General features: G+C 43.5%; 1 protein-coding gene across 11 annotated transcripts in view; it reads left to right on the plus strand.

Moving 5' to 3' along the window:
• Positions 1 to 19,803, plus strand: part of LZTR1 (leucine zipper like post translational regulator 1) — a 317,240-nt gene that overhangs the window by 260,129 nt on the left and 37,308 nt on the right. For 5 of the 11 annotated variants that reach the window (XR_013348515.1, XM_077839232.1, XM_077839229.1 and 2 more), the window contains one exon: positions 1,855 to 1,935. The exons of 2 other annotated variants lie outside the window; for them this stretch is intronic. Coding sequence is in view for 8 of the 9 variants with exons in the window: in XM_077839232.1 (XP_077695358.1) it covers positions 1,855 to 1,935 (81 nt within the window). In the remaining variant the exon portion in view is untranslated. Of the gene's footprint in view, positions 1 to 1,854; positions 1,936 to 2,041; positions 2,411 to 19,803 lie in introns of those variants that run through there. 4 more of the 11 variants (XM_077839227.1, XM_077839230.1, XM_077839238.1 and 1 more) reach the window with 1 other exon arrangement.

Below are 19,803 nucleotides of genomic sequence, written 5' to 3' on the forward strand. Positions count from 1 at the left end.
GCCGGGCTGATAGATTCTTAACCAACTCTGACCTGTCTAGTTCTGCAAGAGTGAGAAAGATTCTTCAGTCTAGAAAACGTGTGACACACATGTACTGTGTTCAAAGTGGAAGATATGCTCCACTTGGGCAATGGCTGAAGGATTGTTCTAGAGTGCTCCCCTCCATTCTAGACCACTACCAAAAGGAGACCAGTCTGTTCGATGCATCCCCAAAAGTCCATCAGGATGCAGATTCTGTATGCCAACTCCATCTGCAAGGGTCTAGTGTGGTTGGGCGGTTCATTTCCTCCACACTCTGCAATCACACATTCCATCTAAGGCTTTGCCAACGCCTTTCTCTTGTGAGGTAGCCTCTTTCTGCATGGGACTTGCACTGGGTGCTAGCAAAGGTCATGGGACCACACCTCTGAACCACTGGCAAACTGCTTTTTGGACTATCTCTTACAAAAAAGCCTTACTCAATGCCATTATGTCAGCTTGGAGGGTCAGTCAGTTGCAGATTTAATGGTGACCTAGCTTTACACATAAGGCTGAGGGATTTCTATAGCCACACCCAAACTTAATTGCTAAAACAGTGATGGATTTTCATATTAACCAGTCTGTATCCCTTCTGGTTTTCTTCCTCAAAACTCACACCACTCCCAGAGGTTGCATATTTTCACACACTGAATGTGAGAAGGGCTCTCTGTTTCTGTCCAGAGAGAACTAAGCCCTTCTGAAATAGCACTAGGCTAATTTAGCATATGGGAAGAGGTACAAGGGACAGGTTGTTTATTCTCGCAGGTTATCCAAGTGGATCATCTTGTCCATTTGTTTCTATTACTCTTGGACTAAGGTTCTCTTGCCATTATGCATTACAGCCATTTGTGTGGCATGTTCAAGCTGTTGCCCAGTAGGGCGTTCTGTAGAGCACTCATTTAGAGTTCAGATCACATCTTAGCAAGCACTGTTCCTTAATCTTGACCTCCTGTTTGGAGGCCGAGACTGGGAAAGTAGTGCTACAACTTCTCTTCAGCTGCAAACTCCTCAGCCTGCCTTGCATCTCTGTGGGTACTGCTCGCTAATCTCCTGCAAATGAGAATGCACAGAGGACCTGGAAGAAGAAACTTATAACAGTTGTTCTTTGAGAGTTATCTTTCTGCATTCACACTTCCTGTCCCCATTCCATACAGAGTTCTCATCATACTTTGGTATAGAAGAAGAAGCCGAGGTGGTTGGGTACTGGACTTCCTTCTGTAGGCTTAGAAGTTGAACATCAGTGTCAGTAAGGGGTGCTCATGCAGACCCAATGGACACTGGTTTGGTAGAAGTTCCATCAGCAGATCATTGGGAGCGTCAAACCCACAAATGTGAATGCATAGAGGCAACTTTCAATGAACGACAGTTACCATAAATAAACTATTTTTTCCTAAAGATCATGGACCAGATCCTCTGCCCTGGTCCTGCTCATTTTTTGCTGCCCAGGTGGTGCAAAAGAGCCAAAATCTAGCCAACTAAGAATTTCCCTGGTAGAGGGAATCCTCAGTTGGCAAAAAGTTAGCAGTGCTCCCTCCTACGTTGACTGCTCCCCACCCACAGCCTAGGGTATTGCTTTCCCTTTGCCTGCACCAGTCTCATTCTGGCACCTGAGACAATCTGGCTCCATGCATAGCCTAAGTCGTCTCCAGATTTCCATAAAAATTACCTTCTGACAAGAACCACACACAACAGCCAAAATCCAGTTCAGAATGGAAAGCTGGTAGCAACCTCAAGTTTAGGGAAATGACCTTCTCTGCATAAAATCAGCACTTGTCTGTGATTAGACTTTTATCAGAAGAAGAAAGAGAAGAGAGTTTTAACTTTGTTCTGCTCTAGATTTTAGAGGCAGCTGACAAGACACAGGCTCTGGACATGAAGAAGCACTGCCTACATATCATTGTTCACCAATTCACCAAGGTTGGTTGGATCTTCTCTGGGTTTCTGGGAATCTGTTGTCCTCTGTCACTACCATGGCTGAGAGCAGCTTAATCTGGGCCTTCATTTAATTCTTCTTGCTTCACAGGACAGCTTGCTATGCTTACAACTGGGCATTGTTACTGACAGGCATACTGTGGACAATACCTGGTTTTCTTGTCTTTTTTTATCTAAAGGAACAGCTTTTTGGAGACATGAAAACCTACCAAAACAGAGCAGATATTCAGAACTCCCACCGTTTCCTTGTCCTTTTCTTTCTGAAATATTAGCCCTTCTGTGCTACACCAGTGCTGGGTTTTGATATGTATGACAAGATATGTTTGACATGTATTGAACGTACAAGCTTCTTTCTCTGGCAATTATAAATGTGATACTCAGTTTTCTGGTGAAGAAAGTACTGTCTATGTGGTAGTGGTAATGGTAATATTACATAATTTCATAAAACATATCATCATGTTCATAGATCATAGAATATCAGGTTTGGAAGGGACCTTAGGAGGTCATCTAGTCCAACCCCCTGCTCAAAGCAGGACCAATCCCCAGTTGTTCTGGCTGGATCTTCTACAGGCTCCATATTTGTGAAACTTAAATATGGATTATTGTATAAAATAGTGAGAAAATGTCAAAAGACTGAAATTCAAATTCCCGTTAGTTTGTGTCATATGATATGTGGTCCCTTATTGATGGGAATATTGTTATTCAATACATTGTGTGTCCAAACAAAGAACCCCAACTACCAAGAGGCAGAGCAGACGTTGGTCTGAAAGGTGAACGTTTTAGAAAGTTATGAGCAAATGAAAACAGGAGTTAGAATGGAAAACCGCACTAATTCTTCTCTACCTTTGATTCTAGTCTTGCACTGACTTCCCTTCTCCACTGAAGATCGTCTTTTTTTTTCTTTAAGGCGAGACCAAATACTATTCAGCATGAGCTTCCACTTCTACTCCTCCCCCTCATTTGTTCCCATCCTGCTCCATCTCTCCGTACATCCCAGTCTTCAACTCAGCAATATGTCTCCTGCTTTCTTTCTCTAACCCTGCACCCAGCACCTTTGGCCTACTCTTTTCTCAAAGGTAGATCCTCCTCACTGACCTCATCCTTCCACCTCCCCCTCAACCACTCTGTCTCCAACATACCATCTCCTTTATTGTTAAAAAAACACCCTTGATTCCCTCCTGCACGTCTTCTCCAACTGCTGTCCCATCTCACTCCTTCCTTTTGCCACTGAAGCACGTGGTTTACTTCTTTTGTCTCATCATCTCCATCTTCATTCTTAATCCCCTACAATCTGGCATCTGTACCTCCACTGGATGCCCTCAACAACGTCAACGGTGACCTCTTCCTGGCCAAATCCCAAGACCACGCTGCCTTTCTCCTCCTTCTCAGTCTTACACCACCATTAACTCAGTTGACCCAGTCCCTCCTCCTAATGATTCTCCTTTCTTGGCTTTATAGGGCTTGTTTACATGATAACATTGCCCCAGTTTAACGGATGGTGTGAATTTCAATAGATTCAGTTAACCCGATATCGACACTATTCAGTATAAGAGTGGCTTTTTATGCTAATAAACTGAATAGGAAAAGGCTTAGTTCAACCAAAATGAGACACTTTTAAACTGGAACAAGAGTGTCCACATAAGGGTTTGCACTAATTTAACTTAAACCAATGCAATTTACCCATGTAGACAATGCCTTGGACTTGGTGCTCTTCTGGTTCTCATCTTACACCCCCAGCCACTCTTCAGTGGCTACTTTGTGGACTCTGTCTCCCTTTCAGTATCTGTCAGAGCTACATTCTTGTCTCCCTCCTCTTCTCTTCTTGCTCCCTGTCTCTGTACAACTTCATCTGGTTACACAACTTTAGCTGTTGCCTCTCTGGTGAAGATTCACAAATTCATTTCTCCACTCCCGAGCTCTGCCCAGTCCATTATTTCTGATTGCCTCTCTGCCATCCCTTCCTGAATTTCCAGATGTCAGAAAAATCAGCATGAGTAAAACTGAGCTCCTTCCCTTTCTCCTGAAGCTTTCCCCTCTCTCTCCCTTTGCTGTCAAGGTTGCTTTCTCTTTTCTCTTTCTGCTGCAGTATCTCATCCCTCGTATTACTTTGGATTCCTCTTCTCTGTCCCTCCACCCCACCCCAAATTGATGCTATCACTAAATCCTGCTAGATTGCCTCACAGCATCTCTAAAACGTGCTCATCCTTCTCCGTTCCCACCTTGAAGTCCACAGGGTTCCATTCTTCTATTGTCATCTGTCACCTTAACTTCTGCAGCAGCATCCTGTCTGGCCTGCCTGACACCCACGTCCATCCAAAATGCCTTCCTTGCCTGCTATTCTGATAGCATCAAGCCCCTCCTCATTCTTTGGCTGGCTTTCCTCTCCATTTCTACAGCAAAGCCAAGCTCCTTGTCTTCTTGTTCAGGCCTTGCACAGCGTGATTCCCACATGTGCCCACAGATCTTTCTGCTCCTCCTCCTTACTGTGCTCAAACTGTCTGATTCACTAAGTCCTTAGTATCCTTTCTCCATTCCCGCCTTCCTGGCTTTCCCCAGGTGGCTTCCTACACACAGAGGCCCCACCCTGACCTGCTCTGCAGGACCTCCACCTTCTCCTCCTTTAAGTCCTTCCGTTAAAACAGACTACTTCCAACAAGCCTGCAAACCCTAGTCCTCCCTGCAGAGGAGTAGTCATAGAATCCTAAAAAGAAAAGGAGGACTTGTGGCACCTTAGAGACTAAGAAATTTATTTGAGCATAAGCTTTCCGATGAAGTGAGCTGTAGCTCATGAAAGCTTATGCTCAAATGAATTTGTTAGTCTCTAAGGTGCTACAAGTACTCCTTTTCTTTTTGTGAATACAGACTAACACGGCTGCTACTCTGAAACCTGTCATAGAATCATAGAGTATCGGGGTTGGAAGGGACCTCAGGAGGTCATCTAATCCAACCCCCTGCTCAAAGCAGGACCAACACCAACTAAAATATCCCAGCAAGGGCTTTGTCAAGCCTGACCTTAAAAACTTCGAAGGAAGGAGATTCCACCACCTCCCTAGGTAACGCATTCCAGTGTTTCACCACCCTCCTAGTGAAAAAGTTTTTCCTGATATCCAACCTAACTCTCCCCCACTGCAACTTGAGACCATTACTCCTTGTCCTGTCATCCGCTACCACTGAGAACAGTCTAGAACCATCCTCTTTGGAACCCCCTTTCAGGTAGTTGAAAGCAGCTATCAAATCCCCCCTCACTCTTCTCTTCTGTAGACTAAACAATCCCAGTTCCCTCAGCCTCTCATCATAACTCATGTGTTCCAGTCCCCTAATCATTTTTGTTGCCCTCCGCTGGACTCTTTCCAATTTTTCCACATCCTTCTTGTAGTGTGGGGCCCAAAACTGGACACAGTACTCCAGATGAGGCCTCACCAATGTCGAATAGAGGGGAACAATCACGTCCCTCAATCTGCTGGAAATGCCCCTACTTATACATCCCAAAATGCCATTGGCCTTCTTGGCAACAAGGGCACACTGTTGACTCATATCCAGCTTCTCGTCCACTGTAACCCCTAGGTCCTTTTCTGCAGAACTGCTGCCTAACCATTCGGTCCCTAGTCTGTAGCGGTGCATTGGATTCTTCCGTCCTAAGTGCAGGACTCTGCACTTGTCCTTGTTGAACCTCATCAAATTTCTTTTGGCCCAATCCTCCAATTTGTCTAGATCCCTCTGTATCCTGTCCCTACCCTCCAGCGTATCTACCACTCCTCCCTGTTTAGTGTCGTCTGCAAACTTGCTGAGGGTGCAATCCATGCCATCCTCCAGATCATTTATGAAGATATTGAACAAAACCGGCCCCAGGACCGACCCTTGGGGCAGTCCACTTGATACCGGCTGCCAACTAGACATGGAGCCATTGATCACTACGCGCTGAGCCCGACAATCTAGCCAACTTTCTACCCACCTTATAGTGCATTCATCCAGCCCATACTGCTTTAACTTGCTGGCAAGAATACTGTGGGAGACAGTGTCAAAAGCTTTGGTAAAGTCAAGGAACAACACGTCCACTGCTTTCCCATCATCCACAGAACCAGTTATCTCGTCATAGAAGGCAATTAGATTAGTCAGGCATGACTTGCCCTTGGTGAATCCATGCTAACTCTTCCTGATCACTTTCCTCTCTTCTAAGTACTTCAGAATTGATTCCTTGAGGACCTGCTCCATGATTTTTCCAGGGACCTAGGTGAGGCTGACTGGCCTGTAGTTCTCAGGATCCCCCTTCTTCCCTTTTTTAAAGATGGGCACTACATTAGCCTTTTTCTAGTCGTCCGGGAATTCCCCCGATCGCCATGAGTTTTCAAAGATAATGGCCAATGGCTCTGCAATCACATCCACCAACTCCTTTAGCACTCGCGGATGCAGCGCATCTGGCCCCATGGACTTGTGCCCGTCCAGCATTTCTAAATAGTCCCGAACCACTTCTTTCTCCACAGAGGGCTGGTTACCTCCTCCCCATGCTGTGCTGCCCAGTGCAGTAGTCTGGGAGCTGACCTTGTTCGTGAAGACAGAGGCAAAAAAAGCATTGAGTACATTAGCTTTTTCCACATCCTCTGTCACTAGGTTGCCTCCCTCATTCAGTAAGGGGCCCACACTTTCCTTGACTTTCTTCTTGTTGCTAACATACCTGAAGAAACCCTTTTTGTTACTCTTAACATCTCTTGCTAGCTGCAACTCCAAGTGTGATTTGGCCTTCCTGATTTCACTCCTGCATGCCCGAGCAATATCTTTATACTCTTTCCTGGTCATTTGTCCAATCTTCCACTTCTTGTAAGCTGCTTTTTTGTATTTAAGATAAGCAAGGATTTCACTGTTAAGCCAAGCTGGTCGCCTGTCATATTTACTATTCTTTCTACACATCAGAATGGTTTGTTGCTGTAACCTCAATAAGGATTCTTTAAAATACAGCCAGCTCTCCTGGACTCCTTTCCCCCTCATGTTGTTCTCCCAGGGGATCCTGCCCATGAGTTCCCTGAGGGAGTCAAAGTCTGCTTTTCTGAAGTCCAGGGTCACATTTCTTGAAAAAGAACTCATGGAGCTAACAAGCATGCCATTCTTCAGTACACATTCTTGCTGCTTGTTACCTCACCCCTCGATTCCCTTTACAGACTTCATAATAACATCCTGAGAGTTGGCGCTACGGGCGGAGTAAGGGAGCATAATGCCCCAACCCATGCAAGTCATGCAGTACCTACCTAGATCTTGAGTCTGGGCACAGGGTAAAGAGCAAGGGCAGCAGAGATGGCTGGACACAATGGGAGGAGTATGCTGCATCTGCTAATGGGTGATGCACTGCCTGGAGGGGAGTGTGCAGCAATACAAGAGTTGTGAAAGGCTTGAGTTACCTTAATGTAAGAGTAATTGGCCAGGGAGTGTAGCCTAGTGGGAGGGCACTCACTGGGGAGGTGACCCATGCTCTAGTGATTCTTTAATTGTTTATCCAGAGTGGAATAGCTTTATTAGGAGAGACTGAGGAAGGCACACATAAAAATGTCCCTTAGCCCAGTATTTAGAGCCTGCACCTGAGAGGTGGGAGATCCTTGTTCAAATCCTTTCTCCCCTTCTGCCTGAAGGGGGAACTGACCCTGGGTTTCGCACATCCCAGATGTAGAATCAAATGAAATAAAAATCTTAAATGAATCCACATGTTCCATAGAATCTCTGTGGATAGTAATTCCATGCTTTAAGAAGAATATAACAGTAAGGCTCTATTATCAACCACCTGACCAGGACAATGACAATGACGATGAAATGCTAAGGGAGATTAGAGAGGCTATCAAAATAAAGAACTCAATAATAGTGAGGGATTTCAATTATCCCCATATTGACTGGGTACATGTCACCTCAGGACGAAATGCAGAGACAACATTTCTCGATACTTTAAATGACTGCTTCTTAGAGCAGCTGGTACAGGAATCCACAAGGGGAGAGGCAGTTCTTGATTTAGTCCTGAGTAGAGCGCAGGATCTGGTCCAAGAGGTAACTATAACAGGTCCACTTGGAAATAGTGACCATAATATAACTACATTTAACATCCCTGTGGTGGGACGAACACCTCAGCAGCCCAACGCTGTGGCATTTAATTTCAGAAAGGGGAACTATGCAAAAATGAGGAGGTTAGTTAAACAGAAATTAAAAGGTACAGTGACTAGAGTGAAATCCCTGCAAGCTGCATGGACACTTTTCAAAGACACCATCATAGGGGCTCAACTTAAACGTATACTCCAAATTAAAAAACACAGTAAAAGAACTAAAAAAGAGCCACCATGGCTTAACAACCATGTAAAAGAATCAGCGAGAGATAAAAAGGCATTTTTTAAAAAGTGGAAGTCAAATCCTAGTGAGGTAAATAGAAAGGAGCATAAACACCACCAAATTAAGTGTAAAAATGTAATAAGAAAAGCCAAAAAGGAGTTTTTGAAAAACAGTTAGCCAAAAACTCAAAAGGTGGTAATAAAATGTTTTTTAAGTGCATCAGAAGCAGGAAGCCTGCTAACAACCAGTGGGGCCCCTGGACGATCGAGTTAAAAAAGGAGCACTTAAAGAAGATAAAGTAATTGCAGAGAAACTAAATGAATTCTTTGCTTCAGTCTGCACGGCTGAGGATGTTAGAGAGATTCCCAAACCTGAGCTGTCCTTTGTAGGTGACAAATCTGAGGAATTCTCACAGATTGAAGTGTCATTAGAGGAGGTTTTGGAATCAATTGATAAACTTAACAGTAACAAGTCACTGGGACCAGATGGCATTCACTCAAGTGTTATGAAAGCACTCAAAAGTGAAATTGCGGAACTATTAACTATGGTTTGTAACCTGTCCTTTAAATCAGCTTCTGTACCCAGTGACTGGAAGAAAGCTAATGTAACGCCAATATTTAAAAAAGGGCTCTAGAGGTGATCCCCGCAATTACAGACCAGTAAGTCTAACGTTAGTACCGGGCAAATTAGTTGAAACAATAGTAAAGAATAAAATTGTCAGGCACATAGAAGAATATAAATTGTTGTGCAAAAGTCAACGTGGTTTCTGTAAAGGGAGATCTTATTAATCTATTAGTGTTCTTTGAAGGGGTCAACAAACATGTGGACAAGGGGGATCCAGTGGACATAGTATACTTAGATTTCCAGAAACCCTTTGAAAAGGTCCCTCACCAACGGCCCTTCCGTAAATTAAGTTGTCATGGGATAAGAGGGAAGATCCTTTCATGGATTGAGAACTGGTTAAAAGACAGGGAACAAAGGGTAGGAATAAATAGTAAATTTTCAGAATGGAGAGGGGTAACTAGTGGTGTTCCCCAAGGGTCAATCCTAGGACCAATCCTATTCAACTTATTCATAAATGATCTGGAGAAGGGGGTAAAGAGTGAGATTGCAAAGTTTGCAGATGGTACTAAACTGCTTAAGATAGTTAAGACCAAAGCAGACTGTGAAGAACTTCAAAAAGATCTCACAAAACTAAGTGATTGGGCAACAAAATGGCAAATGAAATTTAATGTGGATAAATGTAAAGTAATGCACATTGGAAAAAATAACCCCAACTATACATACAATATGATGGGGGCTAATTTAGCTACAACTAATCAGGAGAAAGATCTTGGAGTCATCGTGGATAGTTCTCTGAAGACGTCCACACAGTGTGCAGCGACAGTCAAAAAAGCAAATGGGATGTTAGGAATCATTAACAAAGGGATCGAGAATATTTTATTGCCCTTATATAAATCCATTGTATGCCCACATCTTGAATACTGCATACAGATGTGGTCTCCTCATCTCAAAAAAGATATACTGGTATTAGAAAAGGTTCAGAGAAGGGCAACTAAAATGATTAGGGGTTTGGAATGGGTCCCATATGAGGAGAGATTAAAGAGGCTAGGACTTTTCAGCTTGGAAAAGAGGGGACTAAGGGGGGATATGATAGAGATATATAAAATCATGAGTGGTGTGGAGAAAGTGAATAAGGAAAAGTTATTTACTTGTTCCCATAATATAAGAACTAGGGGCCACCAAATGAAATTAATGGGTAGCAGGTTTAAAACAAATAAAAGGAAGTTCTTCACACAGCGCACAGTCAACCTGTGGAACTCCTTGCCTGAGGAGGTTGTGAAGGCTAGGACTATGACAGGGTTTAAAAGAGAACTAGATAAATTCATGGAGGTTAAGTCCATTAATGGCCATAAGCCAGGATGGGTAAGGAATGGTGTCCCTAGCCTGTTAGGCAGAGGGTGGAGATGGATGGCAGGAGAGAGATCACTTGATCATTACCTGTTAGTTTCACTCCCTCTGGCGCGCCTGGCATTGGCCACTGTTGGTAGACAGGATACTGGGCTGGATGGACCTTTGGTCTGACCCAGTATGGCCATTATTATGTTCTTATGTTGAGCATGGTAGCCACTGGGCTAAAAGTTACAAGGTGGGCCCCTCCTCCTGTGTTTCTTGCAAAAAACAGCATAGGTACCTGAGTCCAGAAGAAGATTCCTGGCTGTGAATCATTAGCAGAGATAAATCCATGCTGCAGGGAGGTGCCTAAGTGCCTAACTTTGTAAGAGGGGCGGGGCTTAGGACACACCCTTCTCCTCATGATTTCCCATTGGCTAATTGAAGCAGCTCCTGGCTCACCATGCTGGCTTTGTGGATCCTGCTCTTAAGGAGATCTAGGTGCCTAGGTGCCATCGGGAGCCTGGGCACCTGATTTAGGCTCTGTGAATCCCTGTGATTTTCTAGGTGCCCAAAAGTTAGGCAAGGCAATGCTCCTCATCACAATGCCCAACTCCTAATTCCACTCAGATACTGCATCTTGCCATTGCCTTAGCCAGACTCTTTGTCTGAGGGAAGAGTTCTGGGAATGCAGGTTTTTCAGCTAGGATAGTATGGATGCTGTGCTTGATAACACTAGATAGAAAGGCCTGATTTTCAGTACATAGATAAGCATTAAATATATACATATTTTATCCATCTACAAACAAGCAATAGCTTACACACCCCTCCCCCAAAGTTTGACTTGCCTGTGGCTAGGTAAGCATACTTCAGCTACATACCACATGCAGATTGCAGGGCTCATGTCTCATGCAGGGCTCATGACCTGAGGTCAGGTCAGAATTGAAAACCTGCTTTCGCTATGACCATAAGCGGTACAACCTGTACTAGTCAACTTCAAGTGCTGGGTGGTGGTTAATTAACCAAGAAACCTCAGGAAGCGCCAACGGCTTCGGGCTGATGAGCGCCTGAGGAGAATAGTGGAACCCTTGATGGAGGAAATGCCATCAAAAGGCGGTTGAGCAAATTCACTCAGTGTTTTTGCCAATGATATCCACACAGGACAGATTGGGCTCTTCAGCTGTGGCTGATAACCAATCTAGGAGTGGAGCCCTGAAAGCCAGGCAGATGGAAGATCTCTTCTGCACTGGCAACTCCTGCAGCATAGTTGTGTCCAAGTGTATCCACTCCCATCCTTCCTTTGGTTCAAACCAGTGAAGGGGGATGCTGACACATGGGCAAAGCAGTGTCTCCATATCAACTACCCAGGCTATTGCAGCCACATCACACGGAGAGGACACTCCATCCTTGCTGGCAACCTGGACACAACACAGAAGGTGACAGTTATGGGTAAAAAGCTCTTACTTGATTGGCATAGAGGGTTCCAAGAGTCACCTTCGACGATGGGAAGAATCACTGCATTCCATTGGTCAGCCACCACCCACCACAAAGCCAGGCAGCCCCCAGAAAGTTAGGTGCTGGCCCGCCATGGTCTGTCCACGTCCTGAGGTGCGTGGTGCTAGACAAAAAGTTGAAAGGCAGATGGAAATCTGGCACCTGGCAAAAATAAGAAACCAAGAACTTTCTGCCTTGGGAGCTGGAATGTCAGGACCATGTGTCCAGGATTGACAGGCGATGGTGACCTACAATACACAAGCAGTATATGGAAGTCAGCTTTGCTAGACTATGAGCTGTACAAACTCAATGTTGACATTACAGCACTTCAGGAAACAAGACTTGCAGATGCTGGTTCTGTCCAAGAGGCCAGTTACACCTTCTTTTGGCAAGGTAAAAGCAGTGAAGAAAATACTCTTCATGGTGTCAGTTTCGCTGTGAAAAACAAGTGGGTAAAGCTCTAGAGACACCCATTGGGAAATCAGAGCGTATCATCTCACTTAAACTTCAGACGACCATCGGCTCTGTGAACATCGTTAGTGCCTATGCACCAGCACTCAAATCTATCCCTGAGGAGAAGGATACATTTTACAACTCTTTGCATCAAGTCATCAAAAGAATACCATCAACTGAGCAACTTTTCCTCCTTGGTGACTTTAATGCAAGAGTTGGTGTAGACAACTACTCATGGCCAGATTGCCTGGGACATTTTGGCATTGGCAAGATGAATGAGAATGGCCAACAAGTTCTTGAATTCTGCACCCAAAACCAAATGTGTATTTCCAATTCATATTTTACAGGAAAAGATCACCACAAAGCATCATGGCGACATCCATGATCAGGCCACTGGCACCGATTAGACCTTGTTATCGTCAGGAGGAAAGACCTACCCTTAGTGGAGAACACTCACACGTTCCACAGTGCTGATTGTGACATTGACCACTCCTTGATTATTGGCAAAGTGAAGATTACAGCCAAGAAACTACGTAGAGCAAAATCTAGGAGCAAGCCCAAAATCAATGCTATTAACACCAAAAAACAGAGGAAATGCCAGGAGTTTGTGAATGCTTTTGAACTTAGCATGCATGGAAGGTCATTAGCAGAGAGTGCAGAGCAATTTGGGCAAGATTTAAGAACAACAATCCATGAAACAACTTGAGCTACATTCGGGGGGAAGAGACCATCAAAAAAGGACTGGTTTGAAGAAAATGAAGTGGAACTATTATCTCTCATCAACATTAAGAACACAGCCTATCTGGAACAGAACAAGAAGCCAACAGAGAGCGCCAAAGTGAGACTTCAATATGCAAAAACTGAGGTGCAGTGAGCAAGCAGACACTGTGCAAATCATTACTGGATCAAGATCGGTGAAGAGATACAGACAGCTTCAGACACAGGAAACCTCAAAGTCATGTATGATGGCCTGAAGAAAGTTCTAGGTCCCACTGTCAACAAGGTTGCCCCTCTCAAATTGCACAGCGGCGAAATCATTACAGATAAAAGCAAGCACTTGTGTCGTTGGCTTGTACACTATTCAGAGCTATATGCACAAGAAAGAAACATCACCAGCGAATCACTGGACCAAATATCAACTCTACAGGTCATGCCAGAGCTAGATGTGGAGCCCACTGTAGAAGAACTAAGCAAGGCCATGGATTTGCTATCAAGTGGCAAGGCTCCTGGAAAAGATGGCATCCCAGCGGAAATCCTCAAGTCTGGGAAAGACAGCCTATTACCGTATCTTCATCAGCTGCTACTTAAATGCTGAAAAAAGGGTGAGGTACCACAAGAGATGCGCGACACAAAAATCATCACTTTGTATAAAAATAAAGGTGAAAAGGGTGGTGCAACAGAGGTATCTCGCTACTAAGTGTAGCAGGAAAAGCTTTCACAAAAGTCATCTTAGTGTGCCTACAACAGCTGGCAAATTGTGTCTACCCTGAATCACAGTGTGGATTCAGGGATGGAAGATCAACTGTAGACATGATATTTTCTCTTCAGAGAGCAAAACCGACCATTGTACATCACCTTTGTGGACCTAACCAAAGCATTCAACACAGGCAGCAGAGTAGGTCTATTTGCAATCCTAGAAATGATAGGATGCGCACCTGTTAAGTCTTATACGTTCATTCCACAACAACATGAGAGCAGCTGTCCAGTTTGAAGGGTCCACTTTGGACATTTTTGAGGTGAAAAGCAGAGTGAAGCAAGGATGCGTTCTTGCCCCTACACTCTTTGGAATCTTCTTCTCGGTACTCTTGAATGGCGTGTTTAAGGACATGAAAGATGGAGTGTATCTCCACACAAGATCAGATGCCAAACTCTTCCACCTGTCCCGACTTGTCGAAGACCAAAGTCAAAAAGGTGCTAATCAAGGAATTTTTATTCACTGATGATGATGCCCTCATAGCCCACAGTGAAGATCTACTACGAGGATTCATGGACCTCCTTTCAAGTGCCTGTCAGGCATTTGCTCTCACTATCAGCATCAAGAAAACAGTTGTATTAGGACAGGGGGTTCCACAGGATCCTACAATTACCTTAAATGCAAATCAGCTAGAAGTAGTCCAAAAGTTCAGCTATTTAGGTTCTACAGTGACCACCAACCTCTCACTGGATGAAGAACTAAATGTTCACATTGGAAAGGCAGCCACCACCTTTAGCAGACTAACTAAAAGAGCATGAAACAACTCAAAGCTTACCATCAAGACCAAAATGCTAGTGTACTAAGCCTGCATCCTCAGCACGCTCATGTATGGTGGGGAAACATGGACAACTTATGCTCATCAGGAGAAAAGGTTAAACAGTTTCCACCTCCACTGTTTACGCCGCATACTCAACACCAAATGGCAAGATAAAGTCTCCAATGCAGAGGTTCTTCAAAGGGCAAAGTTACCAAGTATAACAGCCCTGCTCAAGCAAAGACAATTGTGCTGGTTGGGCCATCTGAGTAGGTTGGAAAATGGACGCATACCCAAGGACATGCTATACGGGGAGCTGTTGGAGGGAACAAGAACAAGAGGATGTCCCAAGCTTCGCTATAAAGACACGTGCAAGCAAGATATTAAGGAGTTTGGAATTGATCCTGGCCAGTGAGAAGTCTTGGCAAGTGATGGTAACACGTGGCTCCATCGTCTCCATCAGGGTATCAAAGTCCATGACAGAAGCTGGCTCCTACAGCTTGAAGAGAAAAGAGCCTTTAGGAAGCAAGCAGTTCCCAACCAAGATACAGACATTTGCAATAACTGCCAAAGATTATGCAAATCTCAGATTGGACTATTCAGTCACATGAGACATTGCAAACCATGTACATCATAGGCTGCAATTCCCACTGTCTCTCGCAGACCAAAAAATGCCAACATGTCTAATCTGGCATATTTATATGGCTCCTGTCATGTTAGTATCTGAGCTCCTAACAGTCCTTACTGTATTTATCCTCACAACATTCCCAAGGTAAGGAAGCACTGTAAACTCCAGTTCATAGATGGGAAACTAGGGCACAGAGAGCTAGATCCACAAAGGGAATTAAACATGTAACTCCCACTACAGATGGCAACGTCCAACTTTTAGGTACCAGTGAGATCATCAACCCCGACTCAGCTACTTCCTAACACTGAAGGCACTTAAGTTTCTGCCAGAAGGCATGCACAAAACCACTGAAATCACCAAGCTGCTCAGAGCCCTCTCTCACACTTAAACCCTGGTGGATTCACAAATGAGGCGTTCTCCAATCTGGTAGGCAGGCTCTGAGCATGTCTAAGCTGCACAAAGGACATTTGTAACTCTGGGGGCATGTACCCAATGCCGAGAATTGGGAGTTGTCAGGGTTCCTTCCCAACTCTGAACTCTAGGGTACAGATGTGGGGACCCGCATGAAAGACACCCTAAGCTTATTTCTACCAACTTAAGTTAAAAACTTTCCCAAGGCACAATTTCCGCCTTGTCCTTGAACAGTATGCTGCCACCACCAAGTGATTTAGACAAAGAGCAGGGAAAGGACCACTTGGAGTCCTATTCCCCCAAGCCCTACACCCCCTTTCCTGGGGAAGGCTTGATGATAATATCCTCACCAACTGGTACAGGTGAACACAAACCCAAACCCTTGGATCTTAAAAACAATGAAAAATCAATCAGGTTCTTAGAAGAAGAATTTTATTTAAAGAAAAGGTAAAAGAATCACCTCTGTAAAATCAGGATGGTAAATACTTTACAAGGTAATCAGATTCAAAACATAAAGAATCCCTCTAGGCAAAACCTTAAGCTACAAAAAGACACAAAAACAGGAATACACATTTTCTCCAGCACAGCGAATTTCACAAGCCAAAACAGAGAAAACCTAGCGCATTTTCTAGCTAGATTACTTACTAACTTTTACAGGAGTTGGAGGGCTTGCATCCTTGATCTGTTCCCAGCAAAGATATCACACAGACAGACAAAAGCCTTTCCTCCCCCCAAATTTGAAAGTATCTTGTCCCCTCATTGGTCATTTTGGGTCAGGTGCCAGCCAGGTTACCTGAGCTTCTTAATCCTTTACAGGTAAAAGGACTTTGCCTCTGGCCAGGAGGGATTTTATAGCACTGTATACAGAAAGGTGATTACCCTTCCCTTTATATTTATGACAGGAGCACTCAGTTGGGATAGAGAAGACTTGTTTTCAAATCGTTGCGCTGCCTGATTTTGATCAGGGACTTGAATCCAGGCCCCACACATGCAAGGGGCGTGTCGTAATCATTCAGGTATTGCCTGCTCTTGGATGGAGCTTGCTTAGTGTCTCCTGTTAAAGCTGTTCCACTTTGTATTAAATAATTAACTATTCGTTGGAGCAGAAAGAGCAGGGAAGAGCTTGACTGTAGCTCAGTGGCTAAGGCACTGACCTGGGACAATCCCTGTTCCAATTTATATTTCATTATTTATATTTATTCCAATGGGAGAGGCTGTAGCACAATTATCCCAGAATAACCTCACCTGGCATGTGGGAAAATCAAGTTCACAAACCTGCTCTGAATCAAGCATAAGGGCAGTTTGAAAACTGGTCTCCTGCATCAGGGCTGAGTGCCACAGCCAGTGGGCAGCTATGGTTAGTTTCTCTTGCTCCTTTTTCCTGAGAAGGGGTTTGCCTAGCTAAGACACCTGGCTGCAAGAGAGGGTTCACAGCTGAGAATCCCAAATGCAGCTAGGCACCCGCCTCGAGCCCAGAGCTAGGCATTTAACTGCCTCGGCTTTTTCTGCTGACTAGCTTAGCAAGGCTCCTTGCTCAGCTATATCTCTCCCCAGGCATTGTATAGTGAGCCTGGGCGCCTGACTCAAGACTAAGAATTCTACTGGGAGGCAGTGTGCCTAAAAGTCCCTTTGTCAATCTGTCCCCAAGAGACTAAGGACCAGATATATAAAGGTATTTAGGTGCCCAAGGTGCAGATAGACACTGAATGGGATTTTCAGATGTGCCTGAGCGTGTTACACGTCTAGCTCCCATTGAAGTGAATGGCACCAAATCGATTTAGGTGCTTTTGAAAATGCCATTGGCAGAAACTTAGGCAGCTAGGGAATTTTATTAGCAAAAACGTAGGTAGCTATGGACTTTGGCCAGCAGCTGAGTAGAGGGTTAAGAAACTCAACGGCACTCGCATATTTTATTTAAGCCCCTAGAATGGCAGTGAGGCACCGAAGTCCCTTTGTGGCTCTCTAGCTCTAGATGTCTACATGCATCTTTAGGTACGTAAATGTCTTTGGAAATCTGGCCCTGAGGGACTTACCCACAGTCACATATTGATCTGTAGCCAAACAGGGAGCTGAACGTGAGTCTGGCACCATAACACTTGGGCTGTCCCTTCTGTCCACTAAGCGCACCTCGCTTGCACACCTACCTAGGTACTGTCAGGCCCAAAATAAGGGGGAGGTTGTTTGTTTCTATCATCTTTACATTCTTTCCATTCAAAAAACTGAACTACATCAGGTAAAAACAAAAGACAAAAATGACACAATTGACCACTGCATACAAGTAATATTTAAAATGTACAATCTCTGAAAAGAATACAGAAATACTGAAGAATCTGGAAAGATGTAATCTATGCTAGAATTAACCTAATGGATTCAGCATTCCATATTCTGCATTTCCATTTGGAAATGAGATTATACAGATGGGCTCTGGCAGTCATAGAGTGTCCGGCTGCATTTACTGCTGTGCAAATTGTATTATTTTAATACAGTGTCATGGTCTTGACTAGAGCCCTGCGCAGATACAAAATTTGCATCTGCATCTGATGCACAATCTGCGAACATAGTCCGCGAATATAAAGTGGATATAAAGCAGATATCCGCAGATTTGCAGGGCTCTAGTTTTGACTTCCTTGTGGTAGACCTGATCAGTAACAACTTGAAACTAATGTTGAGTGCAATGTTGCACTGTGGCCAGAAAAATGAACAAAATGCAACATTTCAGAAAATGTTTGAGGCTCTGACATTTTGTTAAATTTCTGTCGTTGCTAATTTTTTTCTTTTAACTCTGGTTTTGTAATTTAAAAACTGTGATTCTAGGGACAGGCTCATCAAATTATCATTGAAAGACTGAGTGCTAGGGTAGGAGAATACCTGCAGCTTTCAAGAAATCCAAATGCTGTAATGTTTATGTTGTGTTTTGGAGATTTTGGTATGTAACTTTTTGCCCAGCACTATATGAACGTGCGGCCATTACAGTCTCCTTCAGCTCTGTTGACTCGTTAAAGGTTGCTGTTCCCTATTCAGAATATCAGAGAAGAATATTAACTGGAGAGCTGACTATATTGTTGTAATACTTTGGGCAAGGTTATACATTGGTCTCCCAGTGTGTGTTAGGTTTATACAAATGCCTAATAAAAATCTTTTTTGTTTATACTCTGCAATAATTCTGTGTCTTTGCCCTTGGTCTTAATCCTATCTCAATGCAATATGCTCTTCAGTGCAGGTGCCTAATTCCCACTAATGTTAATGGAATCTACCCCTCCATCCCCTGCACATTGTCTACTCCCCCTTATTTTAGACAGATAACTCTGTGTACTGATTTCTTTCCAGAAGTGGCCTGATTCATCTGCTTCATTTCACTCTTATACTAGAGGCACAAAATGCCTTTTTTTCTTCACTACAGACACTGGACCTACAAAGATAGGAGGAAATATTATTAAGTAATTTAAAAAAGATATCCAAATATTCTCCATTGATTGGGCTAAAATATGAGGTAAAATACGGATGTTTCTCAAGGTCAGAAAATGACTCTTCAGAGAAAACTTGGGTTTGTGTGAATTCTCCGTTCAGTCTGATGCTGTCAGAAAATAAACATTATTATAGAGCAGTTGATTAGCTAAGACCTTCAGTGCACATGTTGATTATTAGTTCTCATGGCATTCTTTAACTGCTTGAAAGATCCAGGCAAAAATATTATGTGCACTAAATAGAGCAGTACTTTGAGCTACTTCTCAGGGCACACCATAACAAAGTAGATAGATTTCAGAGTAGCAGCCATGTTAGTCCATTTCCGCAAAAAGAAAAGCAGTACTTGTGGCACCTTAGAGACTAACAAATTTATTTGAGCATAAGCTTTCGTGAGCTACAGCTCAATTCATCTCACTGCATGCATCCAATGAAGTGAATTGTAGCTCAGGAATATTTATTATGCTCAAATAAATTTGTTAGTCTCTAAGGTGCCACAAGTACTTCTTTAGAGTAGATAGATTATTTGCACAAATCCTGAGCTACCAGTTCCAGTGGATCTGAATGTCAGCAGAAATACAAACGGCATGAATTTCAAAGCTAGTTAAGGGCTAAGATATGTTTTAGCCTACACTAGTTTGCATCTTGTATATTAATTATGGAATCATTATTATGAATAATTATTGTCATTCTCGTGTCAGATTTCCTGACATACCTTCAACTCCACCCCACAGCAAAGGTCGTCTAAAACCAGAAGACAAGGAAGGAGAATTATTATTTTACATAGAAACCACAGTTGTAGTGATTTTCATGGAACTTTGCATCTTGGTTCTGTGTGCTTGTCATTTTACTAGTAACATGACAATATCCACACAATGGAATATCACTGGATTTCACTAACCTGTATATGTCTACTATGGGTCTGTTGGGATTAAACAGTGATATTTAAAATATGGTTTTAATTTTTTTCTTTTTTGTGTGTTT

Source organism: Eretmochelys imbricata, chromosome 21, assembly GCF_965152235.1.
Source record: "Eretmochelys imbricata isolate rEreImb1 chromosome 21, rEreImb1.hap1, whole genome shotgun sequence".
Taxonomy (NCBI): Eukaryota; Metazoa; Chordata; order Testudines; family Cheloniidae; genus Eretmochelys; species Eretmochelys imbricata.